The sequence below is a fragment of the Harmonia axyridis genome, chromosome 1, assembly GCF_914767665.1.
Source record: "Harmonia axyridis chromosome 1, icHarAxyr1.1, whole genome shotgun sequence".
Taxonomy (NCBI): Eukaryota; Metazoa; Arthropoda; class Insecta; order Coleoptera; family Coccinellidae; genus Harmonia; species Harmonia axyridis.
The window spans coordinates 48,894,545-48,918,015 of NC_059501.1; the positions used below are offsets into that span (position 1 = coordinate 48,894,545).

Here is a 23,471-nt window from a genome sequence, read left to right on the forward strand (position 1 = left end):
TTCTTGATTTTGACATTTTTGTTTAATAATTATTCAACTTGCTAACTTATGTATTCAGGTTATTCTTCAAAATGAAGATTATTATTATTATATTTCGTGAAAATATAACGATTTAATTTAATAATTCAGCCTATGTATAAATTAAGGCCGGCGTTAGGAGTGAAACAGTGAAGAGGCTGTTACAGGCGCTTTTTTTGAGGGGCGGTAATTCGGCTCAGTTTGCTGGCCACCATTTCATATTTCATCCTTGATTGTTAAATACAACATAAGTTTGTACCGCTCTGCAGCATTTGTCAACATTTCCTGCAATTAAAAATTTCAAAACCGCCTTCACTAAGCGGAACACATATTTGTTTTTGAAGCAATACTGAAACTTTGCATGCCCTACTGCCTTTTGTATCTCGTAGTGTGATAGGTAAGCATTCTTCAATTGAAGTGTCAGGGGGAAGTTGGATTTTTTATGTTTACTATACACAAGGTATGTGTATTTCGGTATTTTTGACTTATGAATATGTATTCGTTCTATTTTATTTTATTCAAGAATCTTGCAAACATTTGGTGTAATATTATATAGGTTGTTTCAACGGTGATCCCGTCTTTTATTGAGCAAACCCCAATTATTTTTCAGTTTTCTACAAATCCTAGAAACGGGGTCACCTTTTTTGGTAACCCCTGTATATTAGAACATTTCTATATTCTTCATTCACTAGAATTGATTTTTTTTACATGTGATTTCAAGATTCTTCATTGGAAGTGTTAGAACGAGCTCATGCTCATGCTCATGCTCGCGAATGCGCGATCATCGTAAGTTCGCGCGAATTTTACTCGTACGAACGCGCGATCAAACATATTGAACTCTAATAGGTGTCCTAACTGACAATCGCACGACGCGGTCGCGCGACTCAAATGTTTGAAACCCTATTCGCGCGAACTTAGTTCGTACGAACGCGCGATCAAACATATTGAATTTGAATAGGTGTCCTAATTGAAATTCGTGCGAAAACGTCGGAGTGGTACCGCGCCTGCGTAATTTTATAAAACGGTGTCATTTATGCATTAGAGTCCGAGGGAAACAGTTTGAACATTTACTGTAAGTTAGATTTAAGAATTAAATAAATAATCGAAAGTTAAGTCTGTTTTTAATTAATTTACCTTTTTTTTCAATAATATTCCTTTTTCGCTTCCCCTAATCCATCTTTTTCCATATTGTGACTTTAACAAATAATAACAAAGCCCGGTATCAAATGTAATGTCATAGCAAGCGGCAAAATTACCTGATAGCGGGGTTCCTAGTTTCAACTTAGTTAAGTGGGGCATTGGTAAAATGATGAAAATACCTAGTTTTATGGGCATAAGATTCGTGTATTGTACCATTTCTGAATCTGTCTAAAATGCCCAATTTTTTGATGTTACTTGCTCGTTTTGTTTCAAGGATTTTTTTTTCACAGCAGGTGTCCAAAGTCGAAGTTCTCGTTTTGCTAGCAATTGAAATCAAGATTTATCCATTAATTTACGGAAATCCACATAACTTTTTGACAGAGTCATACTCATGTCATCTTGAATAACTAATTAAGATTCCATTACAACAAAAAAAATAAGCTTTATCCATTAATTTACGGAAATCCACATAACTTTTTGACAGAGTCATACTCATGTCATCTTGAATAACTAATTAAGATTCCATAACAACAAAAATCTTCTCTTCTCGTAAGTCAAAATATTGATTGTGAAATTCACCACGATTTGGTCTCATTTTTAACAAAGCACTTTGCGTCCCACGTTGTTTTTTTTCATTTCCATCTAAATCCGCACAAAACGTCATCCAAATATTTCCCGACAGCAAACATTTTGCGTGTCTGACGTCCATGGTTGTTGGTATCGACCGTGCCACTGCCCGGTCACGCTCGCTCCCGTCGTCAAATCGCGCCCATTTTTCGCGTAATCGCTTATTCGCGTTCTATTAGGACACCCAGTTTTTGACGTCGCGCGAACACGCGATGGTCGCATCGCTCGCATCGCGCATTCGCGTTCTATTAGGACAACGCCTTAGGCGGAGACCATTTCTGTTCTATGTTCTTCTATGACTGTCGATGATGATCTGTGAATAAAGCTAGTATCTGTAATCTGTGACAAGTTGGTCATGTGTTGCTTCTCAGATCTGAATTGAAGCGTCCGTTTTTTTTCCTTGTTAGAATATCTCCTATCGAAACTCCTAATAATTAAACAGGTTATGGGCCCAGATCACGTGTTGCTATTTTTTTGAGAGTTTTATGTGAAATTAAACGTAGATCGCAGTGAATCTCAGTAAAAAAAATGTCGTCGAGCTATTTAGTTAATGTTCCGGAACTTAAAGGGCGTGAAACTACGACGAGTGGGCATTTGCCGTTAAAAACTTTTTAATTCTCGAAGGATTGAAAAAGCACGTGGAAAAAATATCCGATGTGATGACAGCTGGTGAAGTTGAAGAGGATGAAAAGACAAAGGCGAATTTAATCCTGACGATTGATCCATCCTTGTATGTACACGTGAAAGAGGCGACTACGGCGAAATCTTTGTGGGGTAAGCTACAAACAATGTTTGATGATTCGGGCTTTGACAGACGAATAAGCTTACTTAGGAATTTAATATCAACGAGGCTAGAATGTTGTGATAGTATGGTTCAATATGTGAATCAGATCATAGAAACAACCAGAAGCTTCGTGGTACTGGATTTAATATCGACGATGTGTGCATTGGTTCCTTATTACTTGCCGGATTACCTGATGAGCACATGCCAATGATAATGGCGATCGAACATTCTGGAATGGTGATAATAGCAGATTCTATAAAGTCGAAGCTGATTGTGCAATGTGACGTCGGTAATACAGGAAGCGCTCTGTATGTCAACCAATGATCAAATTGCAGTAGTTATAAAAGTGCTAATAATCAGTCGGTCAAAAGTAACGTCAAGATGGGAAATCAGAAACTTCGAAATTTGAGGTTAGGTGTTTCAAGTGCAAGAAGCTTGGACACTATAGGAATAAATGTCCTTTGTATAGAAGCAAAAAGCATCGCAAAGTGCTTTTACTGCCGCGTTTCTTACTGGTGACATCGCGTTTCGGATTGGTACATTGATTACGGTGCGAGTTCGCACATAGTTGTTGAGGAACAGATGTTGAAAATGGCAATCGAGTTTCCTTCGATAGAAATTGTTGAAGAATTTTCAACGAGAACAACAAGCTAGTGACTGTAGCTGAGATGGTTGGAGGTGTGTACAAGTTGAAACTTCAGATGGAGCAGAAGTGTTTACTGACAGTAACAAGTGATGTATGGCATCGAAGACTTGGACATGTCAACAATAGCGACTTCGAAAAAATGAGAAATGGATCAGTTGATGGAATAAATTGTTCCGACAAGAATAACAGAGGTATGTGCAACTGTTTCATTTGTTATGAAGGAAAACAGACCAGATTACCTTTTAAGAATATTGGAACGAGAGCAAGAAAACCGTTGGAGGTCATCCATGGTGATGATTTTGGTCCCATGGAGCCAATAACTGTAGGTGAGTCGAAGTATATTTTTCTTCTGGTCGACGACTATACGAGAATGTCTTTCATTTATTGTCTGAGACGAATATGAAGTTTTTAAGATTTTCAAGTCTCCTGTAGAGAATCAGCTAAATTTTGGGATAAAAACATTCAGATCAGATAATGGAGGTGAATTTGTCAACCGACATTTTGATAGTTTTTAGAATTACATAGTATAGTTCACCAGAGAGCAAATTCCTATACACCTGAACAGAACGGGCTAAATGAGAGACTGAACAGAAGCAATGTTGAGAAAGCAAGATGTATGCTATTTGAGGACAATCTACCTAGGAAATTTCGGGCAGAAGCAGTGAACACAGCAGTTCATTTAAGATATAGGTGCACAGTTTCAGGTTTAGATAAGAAAACTCCTTATGAAATGTGGTTTAACAGAAAACCAAATATAACTTACTTTAGAGTATTTGGTAGTTTTGCCATGGTTCATGTTTCTAAGGAGAGATTCGGTAAATGGGACAAAAATCTGTCAAGAAGTTTTTTGTTGGTTATGGTAAAGATATAAAGGGGTACGACTCTATGACCCGGCTACTAATACTGCTACGACAAGTAGAGATGTCATTATGTTTGAAGAACCAACTCAAACAGTAAATGAATCAGGTATCAGTGCCAGTTGGAGAAGAGCAGACTGCTGAAGCAGTGGGAGAACTTCCGTCCGACCCAGAAGTGCAAACCATTGATTCTGATTCCCCTGATATATCTACAGCGTCGAATAGAGCTGATGTGTTTAGAGATCCAGAGAACGACACACATAGTGACTATGTATCAGAACATGAAGTTGATGTTGCTGAAGTAAGTCGAAACCAGAGAAGTCGAAAACACAAAGACTTTTACCTATACCGCAATCCAAGTGCTGCGGATGGAGATCCAGTGACAGTCGATGTGGCATTTTCAATCCATGATAAGAACATGTGGAAAATAGATATTGTAAAGTGTATGGTTCTAATTTATAATAAGCTCTGGTTCACTTACAACTTTATTTAATATGTATTTATTTATGTACAGTTATATCTTACAAGTGTCACACCACATTTCGTATGTCAGGTTATGCCAGGTACCGTGTATCTGTGTTCTTCATTGATCATAGACTACTATTGACATTTAGGGCTACGTTCCATACCTAACATCTCCCTTTCTTAGCTAAATAACTTAAATCTAAATAAACTTTATCAACGATCAAACAATAAACTTATAAATTTAACCTTTTTGGTGGTTTCACCACTCTGCCTGAAGAAGTTGTCTTATTTGCAGGCAGGTTATTTACAACTACATCTTCATTTTTACATCCTGAATTCAATCTTAAATCTAAATCTACATTAGCACTTAACGGTACACTCGTTTCACCAACACTTGTCTCTTCTATGATAACATTATCACCGTCCTCACTGCTTATAAAATATTGAACATTTTCTTCTTTCTTTAAATCACCTGGAGAATGATGTCCTACTTTGTTTTCTCTTTTTTGTTCATGAATCACCTTTATAAACTTTCGATTCCGACAAAGTTCTGCACCATTCTCCAATCAGATTTTATAAACTCTGTCTCTTTATCTGTCTAATATAATTCCAGTTGTCCAATTTGATTTTGGTTTGACTTGAATATAAACTTTTGAATTTATTGCAATATCTGACAGTTCTTTGACACCACGATTATAATATTTCTGTTGTACAAGCTGAGTGTTTTTTATTTTTTGATCGACATTCTTTATTATTTTAGGCTGATAATGATGGCCAAGGCCCCTAGGGAGGTTGTCAATTTTATTAACGTCGTTGACGACCTCCCTGGGTTTCTATGAATGAGTAGGGTAGTGAACAAAAGATCTGCATGGTCGCAGTTCCCGGAAGGCTTACCGAAGCAAAACGACCCCAGTTCAAATAATAATAATAATAATAGGCTGATAATGACTTTCTTTGAAAATTATATTAGATCTCAAATTCCTGGACATTAGAATCTGTGCAGGTGTCAATCCCAACTCTGTACCGGAATAAAGTGAACAAGAGCTTATTATAAATTAGAACCATACACTTTAAATGGCGCTGCGAACAGTTTAAGCATTTGGTAATTAAATAAATAAAAATAATGGGTGATAATCGTGGAATCTCTCCAATGAAGATGGATGGAAACGTGGCCGAAAATTGGAAGTTATGGAGATGCCGTTTCGGAAACTACCTAATAGCAACTGAGAGTGCTTCAGAATATATACGACGTTCACATTCGAAGAAGAGGAGAAGAACCAACTCTCGAAATTGATAGAGAAATTTGAACAACATTTTCTACCTAAGGAAAATGTTACTTATGAAAGGTACAAATTTTTTTAAGTCGTCAACTAAATGGCCAATCACTAGAAAATTTTGTCACCAGTTTGAAAGAAGCTTCAATGAAGTGTAAGTTGGGAAGCCTTCAGGAAAGTTTAACCAAAACTGTCCTTATCTGTGGTATACTGAACACCTCTACAAGGGAGAAATTATTACAAGAAGATAAAGACGACAAAATGACGTAAGAAGAAGCTGTCCACATATGTCAGATACTGGAAACATCTAAACAAAGAAGTGAGGCAATTCAAGGACAAAATTACCATGTAGAAGTGGACGCAGTAAACAGAAAAAATCACATAAAGTCATGCAAGAGATGTGGAGGAAACCATGCAGTTAACAATTGTCCAGCATAAGGTAAAGAGTGCTTCAATTGCAAGAAGAAATAGTATATTATTTCACAAGGAGGAGAAGTGTCACTTTTCATGGCGAGCTTACGTTTGCCCGCCGAACGGAGTGAGGCGGGCAATTTAAGCGAGCCATGAAAAGTCACTTGAACTCCGAATGAAATATGCTATTTTTTTTCAAACGTTTTGTAATTCATACAATCAATTTCTGAACAAAATCGCACGAGAATATATCAGATTTGCACAGCTTTCATGGTTATAAATTCATTATCATATGTTGGTACTCCGAACTCTCCGTCAGCCGTCACGGATTTATCTGTCACTTCATCGTTTATTTTCATTTCTGCTCAGAAGTCAAGTCGTGAACATTAACAAATACAATATCTACTCTACACCTATAGTAATATCGAAATTCCTGGAACTTGCCTAAATAGAAATACAGGGTGTTTCCTAAACATGCGGCAAAAATTCAGGGGGTTGTTCCTTGGAATATTATAAGCATGTTTTGTCCTTGGATGATTTTTGAAAAACCTCTTTGTTTCGAAGATACAGGGCGAACAACATTTTTCATATTTTTAAAATTAATAATAGTTTAAATAAAAATGCGTACCGCACTGTGTTTACTAAGTAGGTACAATTTATTTTTAAATTTGTTTAACAACATTCCAATTACTAAAAACGGCCAGTTTTTTGACTAAAAATTGATAAGTGCATTAGTTCATACCACTCCAGTAGAAAATGTGGAAGACTTGCGAAATCGGATCATTGCTGGGTGTAACTTAATAAGAAATGATCCTGGTGTTTTTGAAAGGGTTCGGCAGTCAATGAGGAGAAGATTGGATGCTTGTATGCTGGCTAAAGGTGGTCATTTTCAACAGTTTTTGTAGGTTGAGTTGAATTTTCATGTTATTTTTCATAATAAAATGTTATTATCTGAAATTTTGTTTCCCCTATATCTTCGAAACAAATAGGTTTTTCAAAAATCATCAAAGGACAAAATATTCTTAGAATAGTCCAAGGAACAACCCCCTGAATTTTTGCCGCATGTTTAGGAAACACCCTGTATATCAAGTAGATCCTATGTTATCTCGAACTTATCTAATAGTATAGAAGAAGTTGTTTCATAAAATGGAAGGTAGAATCAAGCAAAATTATTACATCTCGTATGACTACTCTTTACATTTATTTTGCAGAATTGTTGAACTCTCCAGGGTGAAAAAAATCGAAAATACTAATATGTACAATCCACACATACTTATTTATATATTTAATAACTGCATTGGATAACCAAAAGGATTGAAATAACTAGAAATATTTTCGATGAAGAATATTGTTTACAATGTTTTCTTTACGGATAAGTTATGGAAAGGCATTGATGAAATATATTGTAATATAACTAACCTAAAAATTTCGACATAAATATCATTAGTGTTCAGAAAAAATGATTGAGAGAATTATTATTCTCATCAACAATATTAATGCACTTATATTTTTGATTACTAAAGAAGAATTACTGCAATTGTGCTAATATGTGATTTTATGAAAATAAATGAGATTTGTTTTGATATGTTCTATTCATTCTATAATAATTTGAAGATTGAATGAACTCTCAGTCCATATCATTGAAAGTACAATTATTGAAAACTTTGATTGTTACATTAGAATGCATAATGCATCCCTACATGGAATGATAGTCCAGGTATGTAGTGGTTACGTTTGTAGTACCTTTGCAAATTGTATTTAAAATGGGAACGTTCAAATTTTGACTACTCGATGCAGGAATATAGCTAGCCAAGATTTCAGAAATAACCTTATTTGCCAGGTGAGAGGCAGATGATCGATTATTTATAATCATGCTGCTCATCTCGATTCTTCTGCATGCACTAGAATATCTGATAATAAATATTATCTGCAATTTTGTTCCAAAATTATGAAATGTCAGGTAACATCGAAGATAATATACATAACTTGACATCAACAAATTCAAAAACTGTTCAATGTCTTCAAAATCTAAAACCTTAGATTTTTTTGGAATATATTTTCTTTACAATAAAGCTTGTCATTTTGATTGATTTGTCGAAATCAATATAACGTTACAGGTTGAGTATACAACATTACATCGAATAGGTTTTTTTTTTCCATAAAGCTGAACTTTCATGAATTTTGCTTAAACATTCAAAATATGCGATAACAACGTTTTCTATTGTAAATAGTATGATTTTTTCTGCTCCATTAGTTGAATTTTGTATATTCGTTCTCCCAATATTTTTTTGACTTCTGGGGAATTATTCTATTTCTTGCTTCTATCGCAATACTTTTATTTCTGGAGGAATCTAGTTCATTCCAAAATCAGATATTTAAATGTATTCATTGATAATTGCGTCTTCAATACTTATTGAATTTTGAGTTTGTGATACAGACATCTGTTCTGCCAACCAACATTTTTCAATGCAAAAATCAGTAAATGATATTTATTGAAAATATTCCATTAAATTCGATAAGAATGCAGTGAATTAGAGAAAATAATGTATAATTCTAGTACAGAAGGCTTATTCTAACACTCGTTCGTTCAAATAATGACGTTTAAATCAGAATTATTTATTCTTGTCCATGGTAACTAATTAATCGTTTCCGTAGCAACCACTTTTCCCTCCGCCGGAGGGAAAAGTATTTTTCCCTCCGGCGGAGGAAAAGTAGAACTTTTCGATGATCCTGTCAGTCGAGAAATGACGTTATTATGGTACGTTTGAAAAAAAAATCATTTTTCCAGCTGCTGTAATCAGAAGAGGACCAGAAGAGTCAATAACGTGGAACAAGAAGTCGACGAAGTGATACAAGTTTCAGGTACAGACTATTCAAATTCATTTTTTGTTGGCAATGTAGAAAGAATTAATTCGATAAGCGATGAATGGATTACGGAAATTGAAGTAAATGATAAAATAGTTAAGTTAAAAGTAGACACAGGGGCCATGGTTAATATTTTACCATATAAAATTTTTCAAAAATTGAATTTGAGTGAGTCGTTAATTCAAAGAACTAAACAAAAATTAGCTTCTTATACATGTGATCTTTTAGATGTAAAAGGAACATGTAAATTGAATTCCAAAAAACATGATATTGTATTTGATATAATGTTTTACATAGTGAATAATGATTCTCAATCAATATTTTAATGTTTAAAGAATAGTAATCTCTAATAAAATCATTCAAAAAGTGGAGGGACCTTCTGATTGGGTGAATGCACTGGTGATTGTAAAGAAACCCAGTAGAAAATTAAGAATATGTTTAGACCCTAAAGATCTGAATAAGGTAATAAAAAGGGAATATTGTCCGATTCCTACTCTAGATCAAATTACGAGTGATATGGCCGGAGCAACAATATTTAGTACTTTAGATTCTACTCAGAGATTTTATCAGATTAAATTAGACAGAGAAAGTTCGGATCTTTGTACTTTTGGTACCCCTTTTGGTAGGTTTAAATTTTTGAGGTTAACTTATGGACTGAAACCTGCACCAGAAGTTTTTCAGCAGAAATTTCAAAATTTATTCAAATCAACAGGTTCTAAAATTTATATTGATGATATTATTGTATGGGGAAAAACTAAAAGTGAACATGATCAGAGATTGAGAAATGTGTTGGAGATAGTTAGAAAAAATAATATTACATTTAATTTAGAAAAGTGTAGATTCGGACAAGAACAAATAAAGTTTATGGGCCAGGAAATAACCCACGAGGGAATAAAACCTACAGATGAAAGAATAAAAGCGATATTAGAAATGACAGAACCCAAAGATAAGAGAGGAATTCAAAGGATATTAGGTATATTAACTTATGTAAGTAAATATATAAAAAATTTCTCACATAACACATGGCCACTGCTTCAACTTTTGAAAAAAGATGTAGAATTTTTGTGTATGGATGAACAGAAAAAAGCTTTCAATAATTTGAAAGAAATATTAGTGTCAGGTCCGGTACTGCAGTTTTATGATAGAAACAAACCTATAGTGTTGTCAGTAGATAGTTCAAAAACTGGCCTCGGTGCGGTATTAATTCAAAATAATTTACCATGTGCATATGCATCAAAGGCCTTAACAGAAACGCAGATGCATTGTGCTCAAATTGAAAAGGAATTATTAGCAATTTGTTTTGGTATGACAAAGTTTTATGAATATATCTATGGAAGGAAAATTATCGTTGAAACCGATCATCAGCCATTACTATAAATTTTCAAAAAACCTCTCAATAGTTGTCCTGCACGATTTCGAAGAATGTTACTACAATTACAAAAATTTGATTTTGATGTTATTTATAAAAGAGGTAAGGATTTGATTTTAGCTGATGCGCTATCAAGGGCATATTTACCAGACACATATAATATTTCAGAATCGGAAATCGAAGCTCAAGTTTGTTTGATAAGAAATAGTATAAATGCGACACCTGAAAAAATTAGTTTATTACAGTCAGAAACGGAAAAGGACGAAAAACTTCAGGAATTGAAGCAAATTATTGAAAGCGGTTGGCCGAATAATAGTAAAAATTTAAATCATAATTTGAAATTGTACTTTCCATATAGAAATGAATTGAATATTCTTGATGGATTGATTTCCAAAGGAAATGCTATTGTAATCGCTGAAAATTTAAGAAATGAAATGATGGATAGGATACACTATAGTCATTCAGGCATTAAAAAAACACTTGGTTTAGCAAAAGATTCAATATTTTGGCCAGGAATACATAATACAATAAGGCAAAAAATTAGTCAATGGCAATTATGTTTGAAGTATTCGAATTATCGAAGTTCTGAACCTTTAATATCTCATAACATACCTGACTTGAGGTGGAACACAATAGGTTGTGATATATGATTATTAAATATAGCGGACGAAGAAGATGTGTTGTCGGATGTCTCCGATGGAAATGATAAAGATTTACAATATTTTAAATGCTGTGCTACCAAAAACTGTAAGTTTAAAGTGTGCATACAGTGTTTCGCGATATTCCATCAAGCCTGTGCGAAAAAGAACCCAAATCTGAAATATCTAACGGGAAATAAAGTGATTTGTTGTTACGGATCAAGTGAAACTAAATAAAAACAAACTGAGGAGATGAAATCAGATAACAACGCAATGGAGATAATATATCTTAAGGATTTGCTGAAAGAATCAAGGGATAAGAATGAAATATTGAAGTTCAACAATTCTCTACTCATAGATAAAATTGAAACTCTCGAAAACATAAAAACAAAGGTAAACATCAATGAAAAAATACCATTAATAAGGTTAACAGAGGATGAGTCGAAAACGCAAACACCAAATACAGGAACAACAGAAACCTATACATATGCAAGAGCGACTAGATCAGCTTCTGGACAACAGAGGACTCCACAAGAAAATCTGCAAGCAAGAAAAATTTCGAATCATAGACCTTTGAATACGGAAACATCAATCGCAAATGAAAATGACAATCTAACCTCCAATTTTAATAATTAAAACACAACAAACATTATAAATATAACAGTACAAAACAATTGGAATGAAAGAGAAGAATTCACTGAAGTCAATTGTCGTAGAAATAATAGAATTAAATACCAAAGAAAAAACATAAAAAATCTAGGAACTGCTGAAATTTCGGATGAAGCAAATAAAACTGGCTTCTCGGGAGGTGAACGGAAAGTGTGGCTATACGTCTACCGTGTGAAAAGAGTTGCTAATGAAACTCATATTAAGGATTATCTTTCGAAAAAACCTGGATTCCATGGGGATTCAATCACGGTTAAAGAAATTCCAAGTGACGAAAATCAACTGAAGTGATTCGTTGTTACGGCTCCTCTTGAAAAGAAGGATGAAATGTACAAACCGGAATTTTGGCCTAAATACGTTGCTGTGAAGCGGTTCGACTTTGAGCGTCATCGTCAATTTCTGAATGGACAAAGTGCACATTTCATAAAGAAAAAACTCCAACGGTTACAACAACAAAAAGACAAAAAACGTGTATAATTACATAATACGACCCCATTCTGATCATACGACATATTTTCGAATCTTCATTTGTTACTTTATATTTCATGATAGAATATTGTTAACTCATCAATTTCAAACACAAGATAATGTGGGTGGAATGAATGCCCATTGTAACTATAATACGCTCTTTGTTCTTGCAATGTATTTTTGCTATTTTAGCTATTCTTTGTGTGACGCTTAGGATCACGCCACATTTTTGCATAAGAGATAAGTAATGTTATAAATACTCAGAAGCATTCTTTTTAAACAGTTCATGACGGTTTGTTCCCATTGTACCTTTCTTTTTTTTCTTGTAAATAAAGTTTTTTTTAAAAACAAGGTTATTCATCTCAAAAACATAATTGGCGACGAGGATGGAATGCTAACATTTTTTCGATATTGAAATATTTTGAATAATAAAATATTTTTAATACGGTTTTTTCGTTATCGAGTTCGATCGAGAAAAGTGCGACGCAACTGATCGAAAACCGAAATTCGAAAAAAGTGCCGGTCGTGAAAGTACGTAAAACTTTCAAGACTTTCAGTTCCAACTGTTAAAGTGAGAAGCAACCCTGAGAAGAAAACCACCCAGAAGCCCTAATCTTTGGAGTAGCGCCCAAGACGACTTCACTACAAGGAATACGAAACAAAAAAAAAAGGTTAGCAATCCTATCCGTTATTGACTCCCAGTTTACCCTATTCTGGACAAAAAATAGTCACCCTTTTTCCCAAAGTTTTGAGTGTAAAACTTGTAAAACAGTTTTTCCTAGGTTTCTTTAACAAACAGACATAAGAGTTTTTTCTAGGTTACTCATTTAAAAAACCGATTACCAATTTTCATTCAAGATTACTTCTATAAAACATTTTGAAGGCCGTAAAGCGCAAACAGTAAAAATGGCATTAGAAAATATAAACTTAACATTACCGGAAAAGTTCGGGATGCTTTCGCCAAGATTTTCAGGAGTGGAGAATGAATTACATTCTTTTATAAAAAGTACAGAAGAATATTTAAGGATGTTCACAAATGAACAAAATATAGTAAAAAGTTATTGTTTATCAGTTGATAAAAGTAAATTAGTAGGAAGAGCGTTAGCTGAGGTAGCAACTTCAGATATTCCTGATGATTGGAATTCTCTAAAGAGATTCTTACAGATAAAATTTGGCGATCAAATTAATTTAGATGTATTGATACACAAATTACAATTTTTGAATAAGTCGCAAAATGAAGATATAATAGATTTCATTGATAAGATAATTTCCTCAAAGATAAGAATAAATTATAGAATTGACGCGATCCCATGCCAGATCCAGAAAAACAATTATATAAAACTAACATTTCAAAGACTTGTAAAACAGTTCTTATATCAAATGCCCCTATAGAATTGAGGACTTATTCAATTTCGACGGAACCGTAAATGCAGTTAAAGATTATATATCGAATTCAGCTCAATATGATTTACTCGATAAGAGCAGAAGACAAAAATTTCAAACACGCCCTGAAAAAAATAATTTCAGAAATAATCCCAATACGAGAACAAATAATTATAGATCAAATTATATTCCTGATAATTATCATTTTAGATCGAATAATAATTATAATTCGAATTCAAATTCAAATTTCCCCTCACAACCTATTCAGTTTAATCAAAGACCTGTGAATAATTTGACTTGTTTCATTTTTGTAACATGAAGTTGTTTTCAATTATTGAAATGAATATATCTATCTATCAATAGATACTATCCCTCAAACAAACAAGTTTTTCGACATACTGATACTAATACTAATGTTTTTAAACCAAATCCCAACCAAAGAATTAATACACCACCAGAAAAAATGTCAGTGCAAACAAGAGTTTACCCCCAAAAACGTCCAAATTATTCGACGCAATTCCCAACGAATCCCCAAAAGAAATTTTTCAATGAACGCGTTTCTAATGAACCACATTTTGCTTTTGAAGAATTAACTCAAATAGGATCAAATCCTAATAATGAATCCTTTGATAGATTTTATAATAAAAATCATAATAGAGATTTTCATTCGAAACCATCGACTTCCAAACAAAATTTTCAAGACCCAACTTTAGAAAACGAATTGACATAAATCATACGCTAGATAATACTAATCAGCTACCATTTATTGAATTTAAGAACCCTAGATGTAAGTTATTAATTGATAGTGGTTGCTCAGTTTGTTTAATTGATCCTAAATTTGCATATAATTATTGTTAGAATATTACTTCATCCGAACAAATAACGAGAGAGACAACCACTTGAAAGTATTACTTCATGTCGTACGGTGGCGCTGCGAGTCTGCGCGTGGCGAGGCCATCGAGGGCCATAGATAGAGAAAACAAGAATAGATCTTCGATGATCGAGAGCGAACGACAGGGACATAACCTTAGTGTTTCAGTCAGCCCTTCTGTTCTGCCTTCTGAACTGTGCTTGCTTAGAGATAGAGTTAGACTTACTAGAGTGTCTTGAGAATAAACTATTAAAATCATCATCTGTGTATTAGTGAATACTCTGTATTTTATAACCCAAATATTCCAATAGGTTATAGGCTCAGTGCACGCTATAAACTGCGCGACGAGGTAAACAATTGTTGTGAAAATCACGAGAAAAATATTGAGGTGAGTTGAATTTCAACAAAATTACGATGCTAGATATTTTATTCAGTTCAGTGAATGGAAATGAATTATTTCATATTCATTCCTGAAATAGAGAATTCCTGTTATACAGTATATATTGTATTTGGAAATAATGTGTTTACCTATCTATTAGAGAAGGAATCAACTTTGATTCTTAACGGTTATTGACCGTTGATGTTTAGAGAAATGAGATATTTTGCTATACACATGTTTTATAGATTTAGATGATAGAGATTCAGATTAGAGAAATGAGATATTTTGCTATACACATGTTTTATAGATTTAGATGATTGATTCAAATTAGAGAAATGAGATATTTTACTATATACATGTTTTATAGATTTAGATAGAGATTTAGACTATGCAGATGTAGAAATTCTGCATACTCATTGTATCAAATTGATTTAGATGTTTGTAAATTTAGAGATTTCACATTCATCATTTGAGAAAATTATATTATGTGAATTTAGAGTTTTTTCAGTCATATGATAATTTGAGAGATGTACATACATCATTCGAGAGGTATCGATGAGAAAATTTTAGAGTTTAACTTAAACCTTTCAGAGGCTGAGATATGTAAACTTTAGAGACTTTGCTAACATACTTTCTGTTTTAGATTGGATAATTTCAGAGAATTTACATACCACACCTAGAGTATTGGAGCATGTAGATTTGAAGATTCTACATACAGTGCTTGGAGCATGTAAAATTGGATGTTTCACATTCCATAAACATAATCCAGAGATTGAGATATTTTGAGACTATATATATTGATGAAAAATTTGGGGAATTATTTATTTCACTAAACTACAAAAACTGCAGTATGGTAAGATTAGTGATAACTATTATTTCAGGGCTTCTTTCATACAATGCTTGCTGTGCTGTGTTGTTTGTTTGTAAGCTAGGGATATTATAGGATTCATCCCGTACAATGTACAATGGCCATACCTAACTCAATAGGTTTTCATTGCAGTGCGTGATACCGCTTTTGTAGTAAGGTGTACATGTACTAGGTGGTGTTGCTTGAAAACTTGATAGTCCTGTTTCGAATTGTATCAGATTGCTGTGCATCTGAGGCAATTCAGGAGCACGAAACAAAATTTTATATCTTATACCTGGTAGTAGATGTACTAAGAGAGCATATAATGCACAGAAATCTAAAAATACATAATATAAATATTTTGTTTCGTAAATCCTGAAATAGATGGCAGCCAAAGGAAATCAAGGAAAACCATTGGTGGATTATGATAGCGATTCCACCATTTCCGTAAGTGCAGAAGATATAGGTTTCATGCATTACGAGGAAAGAGAGAATTGTCAGAACCAATGTAAGTTTTTCGTGCAATTAATAATTGGCATTTCCTTGATTTCAGCTGACTAGAGCAGTATCAACGAGTGATACGTAAGAGACGAGATGAAAGATGCTAGAGAAATTTTAGAGTCATCACAGAAAACCCCCTTTTGAGATATTAGAGATTTGAGAGAGGAGAAATTGTCGACAATAGAGAGAGTAGAGAAGAGAAAATTAGTTTTAGAGTATGAGAAAACCCAGGTATATAAAAATTTATTCATGTTACAGAGGTAATTAGAGTTATAAGAAAATTTTTGATTGAATTCTAGAGATCAGAGTACGAGAAAACCCAGCTATATTTAAAATTTATTCATGATACAGAGGTAACTAGAGTTATGAGTATATTTTTGTGGTTAAATTTTAGAGATTTGAGAGTTTGAGAAAACCCAGCTATATTCAATAAAAATTAATTCATTCTACAGAGGTGATTAGAGTTAAGAGAATAATTTTTGGGGTTAAATTCTAGAGTACTAGAAAACCCAGGTATTTAAAATTAATCCATGTTACAGAGCAGAATTCAAATTTCAAGATCTGGATGGACAGTCTATGATCAGAGCTTTTTGATAATTATGTTCGTCTTCAATATCGAGAATAAACCCACAATACCTCAAAAAAAATGTCTGTACTATTTCCAACAGTCATAAAATTTTATGTCATAGATATTGTTGTAGCCTGCTCGAATGAACTCTTGTGGGATTTGACATATATTTGAATATGTACCGGGATTTTCACCATAATTTGACCCCCCTTTAACTTTGTTACTGAAAGAGGTACAAAAAAATGTTTTCTACAAAAGTTTCACGAAATCGACTAATGTTTTTTAAAATGATTTCAAAAAATGAAATATATACAGGGTGGGCAACATATTGATAGCAACTTCATTTTTTCAAATTGAACACCCTGTATATTTTTCTATATTTGACTAGTTCATTTTCCCCTGATTTCGAATATATAACATATGTTTGGTCTATCTCTCTTATTCTGAGTACCACAGAGTTTCAAATTTTCAAGAACCACCTGGCATGCTCAGTAATCAGTTGTAGTAATAAGTGGTAGGCTGCAATAACTCAAAATGCTTTTTTTTTTAGTTAAATCATTGGCAACGATATGATATACGTTTTTCACTATAAATTAGAATTGGATGATTCGGATGCAACTCCATATATTCTACCCTTGTAGCTTTCTTATTTTTATTGTTCTTCACATAAAGTGAATATATTTCAAATTTTTCCTCTTTCTGTGTATGAAACGTATATCGTTGCCAACGAGATAACTCAAAAAAGAGCATTTTGAATTATCACAGCCTTCCACTTTAAAACTGTTTTCTTAGATTGCCAAGTGGTTCTTAAAATTTGAAACTCTGTGGTACTCGGAATAAGAGAGATAGGCCAAGCATATGTTATATATTCGAAATCAGGAGAAAAAGAGCTAGTCAAATATAGAAAAATATACAGGGTGTTCCATTTGAAAAAATGAAGTTGCTATCAATAGGTTGCCCACCCTGTATATATTTCATTTTTTGAAATCATTTTAAAACACTAGTCGATTTCGTGAAACTTTTGCAGAAAACATTTTTTTGTACCTCTTTCAGTAACAAAGTTAAAGGGGGGTCAAATTATGGTGAAAAACCCGGTACATACATATGTGAATTCGATGCGGATAATAGGAATACTTGGTAATATCGGCCAGCCGACCAAGAGGGTGGGGACATATTAAAGGCAAATCGCTTATTAGGATAACGTGTTTAAATGAGAGAAAGTTCGGGATGCACATATTTTTTGTTTTCTGTATTTTATTTCGTTAATTTCAGTCTGAATTTTTTGATTGGTAATTTGAGTATTCGAGTGATGTCTAACATAAGGGAGGAAGTGTCAAGTAACCAAGCAAGTAACGGTGACTGTGTTAGGTCACCGTTCAATAAAGAAACAATTTCATAATTTTCATAGACGACAAAAATTTCGTGAAAAAGTAACCAGTTCAATGTCGAATTTGGTTCAGCGATCGAGTCACAATCGTGCTTTTACAAAAACCATTGAGGAAAAATTGATTTGGTTAACCGGTAGCGAAATTCAAAACAAATTTTTCTGTTATTACTGCCTGCTACATTTAAATCAAAAAGCCCTTTCGTTTCGACTGGATACGATGACTTGAAGTTCCTCGCGCTACAGGTGAACCTGAAATTTTTAAAGAACATATTCATCCGGCTATAAAATCTGTATTGTTCATGAAACAAAATATTGTAAATACCTACTATGTACAGTCAATGCTAAACGCAAATTCATAAATAGTGTTAATAATGAGGTTAGAGAAAATCGTAAAATGATAAAGTATTTAGTGAACATGATCATTTTCCTATCGACAAGAAGGCATTTAGGGAAAACAATGGAAGTGATAACACCGACAATCGGGGAAATTTGGAGGAGCTTTCTGAAGTCAACATGACGTCAGACGAAGATTGTTAGAATATATTTCCGTTTCGTCTTTATTTAATAGATTATATCGAAAACCATTCAGAACGATTTATTTGATTCGGATACCAAAATTTTGAGGAAAATATTTATAACGAAATGGACAGTGTTTTTCCGGGAAATTTGTTATTATTATTATTATTACAAAATGGATAAGAGAGGAGGCATACAAGCCTATAACTTTCAGGAAAAAAATACAGAAAAGTTTACATAACACCAATACCCTAAAATAAAGAAAATGCTAAAACGACATTAGTGCATCCAACAGATTTTTAAAAGTATTCACACTTGGGCCGTCCGCTATCCAGCCTGGTAGTGAATTCCACCTATCAAACACCCTGTTGCAGAGGAAATGTTGCCTTTGAGATGTCCGATAGTTTTCGTGGTACAATTTCAGCTGGTGGCCACGAAGATTGTTAGTATTGAGGGCAAACAAGTTGCTCAGATCACAACCGAACAGACCGTGTAACGCTCTATAGGTCACTATCAAATCGCCACGTTCAAGGCGCTCACGGAAAGAACGAAGACCGAACAGGCGCAATCTTTCGCTATAGCTCGGGCGAATTGCACCATACGGCACACGCGTTGCATACCGCTGAACCTTCTCGAGCCTCTCCCGATCACCCGCGAGTGCCGCCGCCCAAACAGGACCGGCGAACTCCATGATGGGCCGCATGTAAGTGGTATACAGGGTCTTAGCTGTACTCACAGAACACCTGGGGAAGGTCCTTCTTATTAGATACACCATTCTCTTCGCCTTTGACACAACACCATCGACATGAGCCGACCAAGATAAATCAGATGACATGATCACTCCTAAATCGCCATGTTGTTCGGTAGCTTGAAGTGGAACACTATCAATGTTGTACTGTCTCCTCGGATTAATCCTGCCCAAATGTAAAACCCTTCACTTCTGAATATTAAGGGGAAGAAGCCATTCCTGACACCACTCAGAGATGCGATTCAGATATTTCTGGATTGTAGAGGAGAAAGCATTGGCAAACAATTTAAAGTCATCTGCATAAGCTGAACACTCAGAGGATACCAGTTGTGGAAGATCAGCCACATAAATCAGAAATAGCAGTGGGCCGAGCACAGAACCCTGTGGTACGCCACTAGTTACAGTCCTGCTACTAGAAGAAGATGCACCGACTCTGACCGTGAACTCTCGATCACTCAAAAATGACTCGATCCATTTGAGTAATTTCCCTCTGATGCCAAAATGGCTTAGTTTGAGAAGGAGTCTTTTCAGAGGAACGCGATCGAATGCTCTTGAAAAGTCTAAATAGACCACATCCACTGGCGAGTTCGAATCAAGGGACTTTGTCCATGAATTCAGGGACTGAAGCAGATACGTAATCACAGAGCGGCCTGGTACAAAACCGTGCTGACAGTCTGGAATTATCTTGTTCGAAACCAAGAAGGAGAGCAAGCGCGAACAGATTACTTTTTCAGCGATTTTTGCCATTATAGGAGTTAAGCTGATGGGGAGGTAATTAGATGCTGATAGCCTGTCTCCTGATTCGAAAATGGGGGTTATTTTCGTTATTCGCCATGCCTTTGGTACCCGGGCTGAACTGAGTGAAGAACGGATAATTTCAGTAAGGGGTCTCGATATTTGGCCGGCGCAAGATTTCAGCACCGAGGCAGGTAGATCGTCAGGTCTAGGAGCACTGGAGGCATCAAGCTGGCTCACTTCCTCCTCAGTTACTTCTAGAGAATCAAGAGAGGCTGTGGATCGCGGCACTCCAACCCCGGGTATAACTCCGGGTGGCTCATGAGTGAAAGCCTCAGCGAAGCAATCAGCAAACATGGTGGCTGATTCATCCTCATCACGACAGTCAACGTCAGATGAGCTTCGCAGCAGAGGAACTGAGACCTTTGAATTCAACATGGAGCGCACATGTTTGAAGAATCTTTTCCGATTTCCCGAGGACGCCAATCGATCCTCATAACTCGCTCTAGCGTTCCTGAGGATTGTACATAGCCGATTAGAGTACCGCCGATGATTATCATAAGTCTCCTGTGTTCCGCACCGCAGATAACGCTGCCATAGGTTTTTCCTCATACGAATGGTGTCCAAGATGTGATCATTAATCCAAGGTTTGGAAGGGTTTATTCTGGCGACCCTTGTGTACCAGCAGGATTTAATTTCTCTGGAGAGCAGAATTTTGAATGACTCCCACATAGAGTCAACTTCTTCAATACTCAAAATTTCATCCCAATCCACGCAGGACAAACGATCCCTCAGCTGATCGAAGCCGATTCTTGTATAGGTTCTCAACGTAGACCTCACCATCAAAACGGGGTTAAACTGAACTTTACCTGTCAACACACAATGGTCAGAACGTCCGATTGGTTCATGATATTCAATCTCACAGATGAGTTCTCGATCGTTGGTCAAAAGCAAATCCAGGGTGGACGGGTTTTGTCCTGGACAATATCGTGTTGGACGAGTTATCAGTTGAGTGAGTCTGGCCTCGTCAATGGAGGAGAGAAATAGGGCAGATGGTGAATTGCCTGATGGGTTAGAACTATTGGTTCACGTGATGTCGGGATAATTAAAATCGCCGGTTATTATAAGATTTTGAGTACTTCGCGAGAGAGAGACAAGGAGATCGCAAAGTAGGGAGTCTGAAGGAGAAGCGCGAGGTCGATATATACAACTGATCAATGCAGATAAATTACGAGAATTCAACCGGAAAAAAGGTTATCGATTCCGGGTAAATCGTGAATTATAGATTCCACTTTGAAGAAATTAAGTATGTCATCTGCTAAGTATATACACTAAGTATATACACCCCAATTATAGATTCCACAATGAAGAAATTAAGTATGTCATCTGCTAAGTATATACACACCCCTCCAAACCCCTATTGATGTTATTATCACTGCGATATAATTTGAAGCCCGGGATACCACAGCAGCCATCGGTAATGCCATCATGCAACCAGGTTTCGGAGATAAAAATGATTTTGGGATTAAGCGAAGAAACAGTGGCGCTTAATTCATCCAACTTATTCTTGATAGATCTTGCATTGGTATACATGATGGTCCATTCGTGAATAGAAATGTTCAGTTTTTTTGCCTCGACATGCCTTCATCGCGAACAACCGTTGGAACGCCCCTCACATACTTTATCGTAAGATCCGCTTCACCACAAGATAGACGCGACTTCAACTCCTCCCTAGCTTTCCGCAAGCAAGAAGACTGATAAGGAGTGACATCATCAGATATGGTCACACCACCGAAGGCTGAAGAAGTTGAAAGGAGTTTTTTATTTCTTAAGTTCGTGAGGGGGGTGACAGGGTTTGAAAATTTAATCAGCAAAGGTCGTGGAGTTTGCCCTGTCTTCCTTCCAATTCTGTTATGAGAAACAATGTGCCCAGTACCAGGAGAAAAAATGTGATTCACGATGTTATGAACTGCGACATCATCTGATAGACAGTCCTGGGACTCGGGTAAACGTCTAAGAATTACATTATGAGATCTTCGCACTCTATCCAGAATCTCCGACGAGTCCAACCCCTCCCGACCAGTATCCACTCTGGCCAAGGCTTCATTTGTTCTTGATCTGATGTCTGCCATGTCGTCATTCAAATCATTCAATGTGCTGGACATAGAAGATATGTTCTTTTCACAATGAAGCAATTGCGAATCATGCCTCTCCAGCATAACCCTGTTCCGCTCGATATTTGAGGTACACTCTGCCACCTGCCTTGATAGGAGTTCCTGAGTCACTCTGATGGAATTAACATCATCCTTTTTTGTTACAATATTAGTAGTAAGGCAGTCTAGCTTGGCCATCAGCTCCTTAAAATGACGCATCGTTAGTGGAGCATCGTCAGAACTACCCTGACCAGCAGCTGGTGTGGGACAGGCCGGGTCAGCAGAGACCTGCGAAGCATTTTTTCCACGTCGTGATTTAGAGCAGTATTGGCAAACCCACTTCGACCCAATCTCCTTGAGAGATTTTTTATCATTTGGGGTCATATTGGCGCAAATGAGATGGAATTTGTTGGAGCATAACGAACATGCAATTTTCTCATCACCATGGTTGAATGCTTTCGAGCAGCCGAAACAAGAAGACATTTTTTTATTTTAAATTTTAAGATCGAACTCGACGTGTATGGAGAACCTTAGGATCGAATCGTCTCGCGCTGAAACAGTATTGAAGAAGTGGAAGCGCAGGTAACCTGAAAAAAGCTGTACTCGACTCTGAGATATGAAGGTTGATGTGTAGTGGAAACAAATATAGACTTTTCACTTTGTTGGTTTATAAGACATGGACCACGTAGCGTTGAAATTTTACAGGATCTCGTAATCACATTTTCGAAATGTTAATTTTTTTTTTTTTTTCAATTTCACACTTTAGTGGTACTTCTCACAGGGCTCCCCGGGTATTTCTACCAAGAGAAGATCTGCTCCTCAGTGTGGATAGATGACCTGTCTGATGATATTCATAGTGCCAAGCAAAACGGCTTTTTGCATCCATGTAATGGTATTATTTTGCATTTCCAGATCTTTGATATGCTGGACAGTTTTGTTTAGTACTATATATATATATATATATATATATATACAGGGTGAGTCTTTGACTTGTACATATATTTCAACCGAAGATTCCTGAGGTCAATAGAAACCCTTTTTTCATTTACCATTTTTTCCGATTCGGCCCGGTTAAAAAGATACAGGCTGTTGAAAATCGATAAAAAAATGTCATTTTCCGTTATATCTCGGAAATGGTTGTATAGAAAAAAATGA

General features: G+C 35.4%; 1 protein-coding gene across 7 annotated transcripts in view; it reads right to left on the reverse strand.

Annotated features, from left to right (window-relative positions):
- LOC123673246 (focal adhesion kinase 1-like) overlaps nt 1-23,471 on the reverse strand; it is a 335,822-nt gene that overhangs the window by 11,903 nt on the left and 300,448 nt on the right. The window contains exon 16 of one of the 7 annotated variants that reach the window (XM_045607746.1): nt 18,245-18,413. The exons of the other annotated variants lie outside the window; for them this stretch is intronic. Coding sequence (XP_045463702.1) covers nt 18,260-18,413 — 154 coding nt within the window. The 3' untranslated portion in view covers nt 18,245-18,259. Of the gene's footprint in view, nt 1-18,244; nt 18,414-23,471 lie in introns of those variants that run through there. 7 annotated transcript variants of the gene reach the window in all.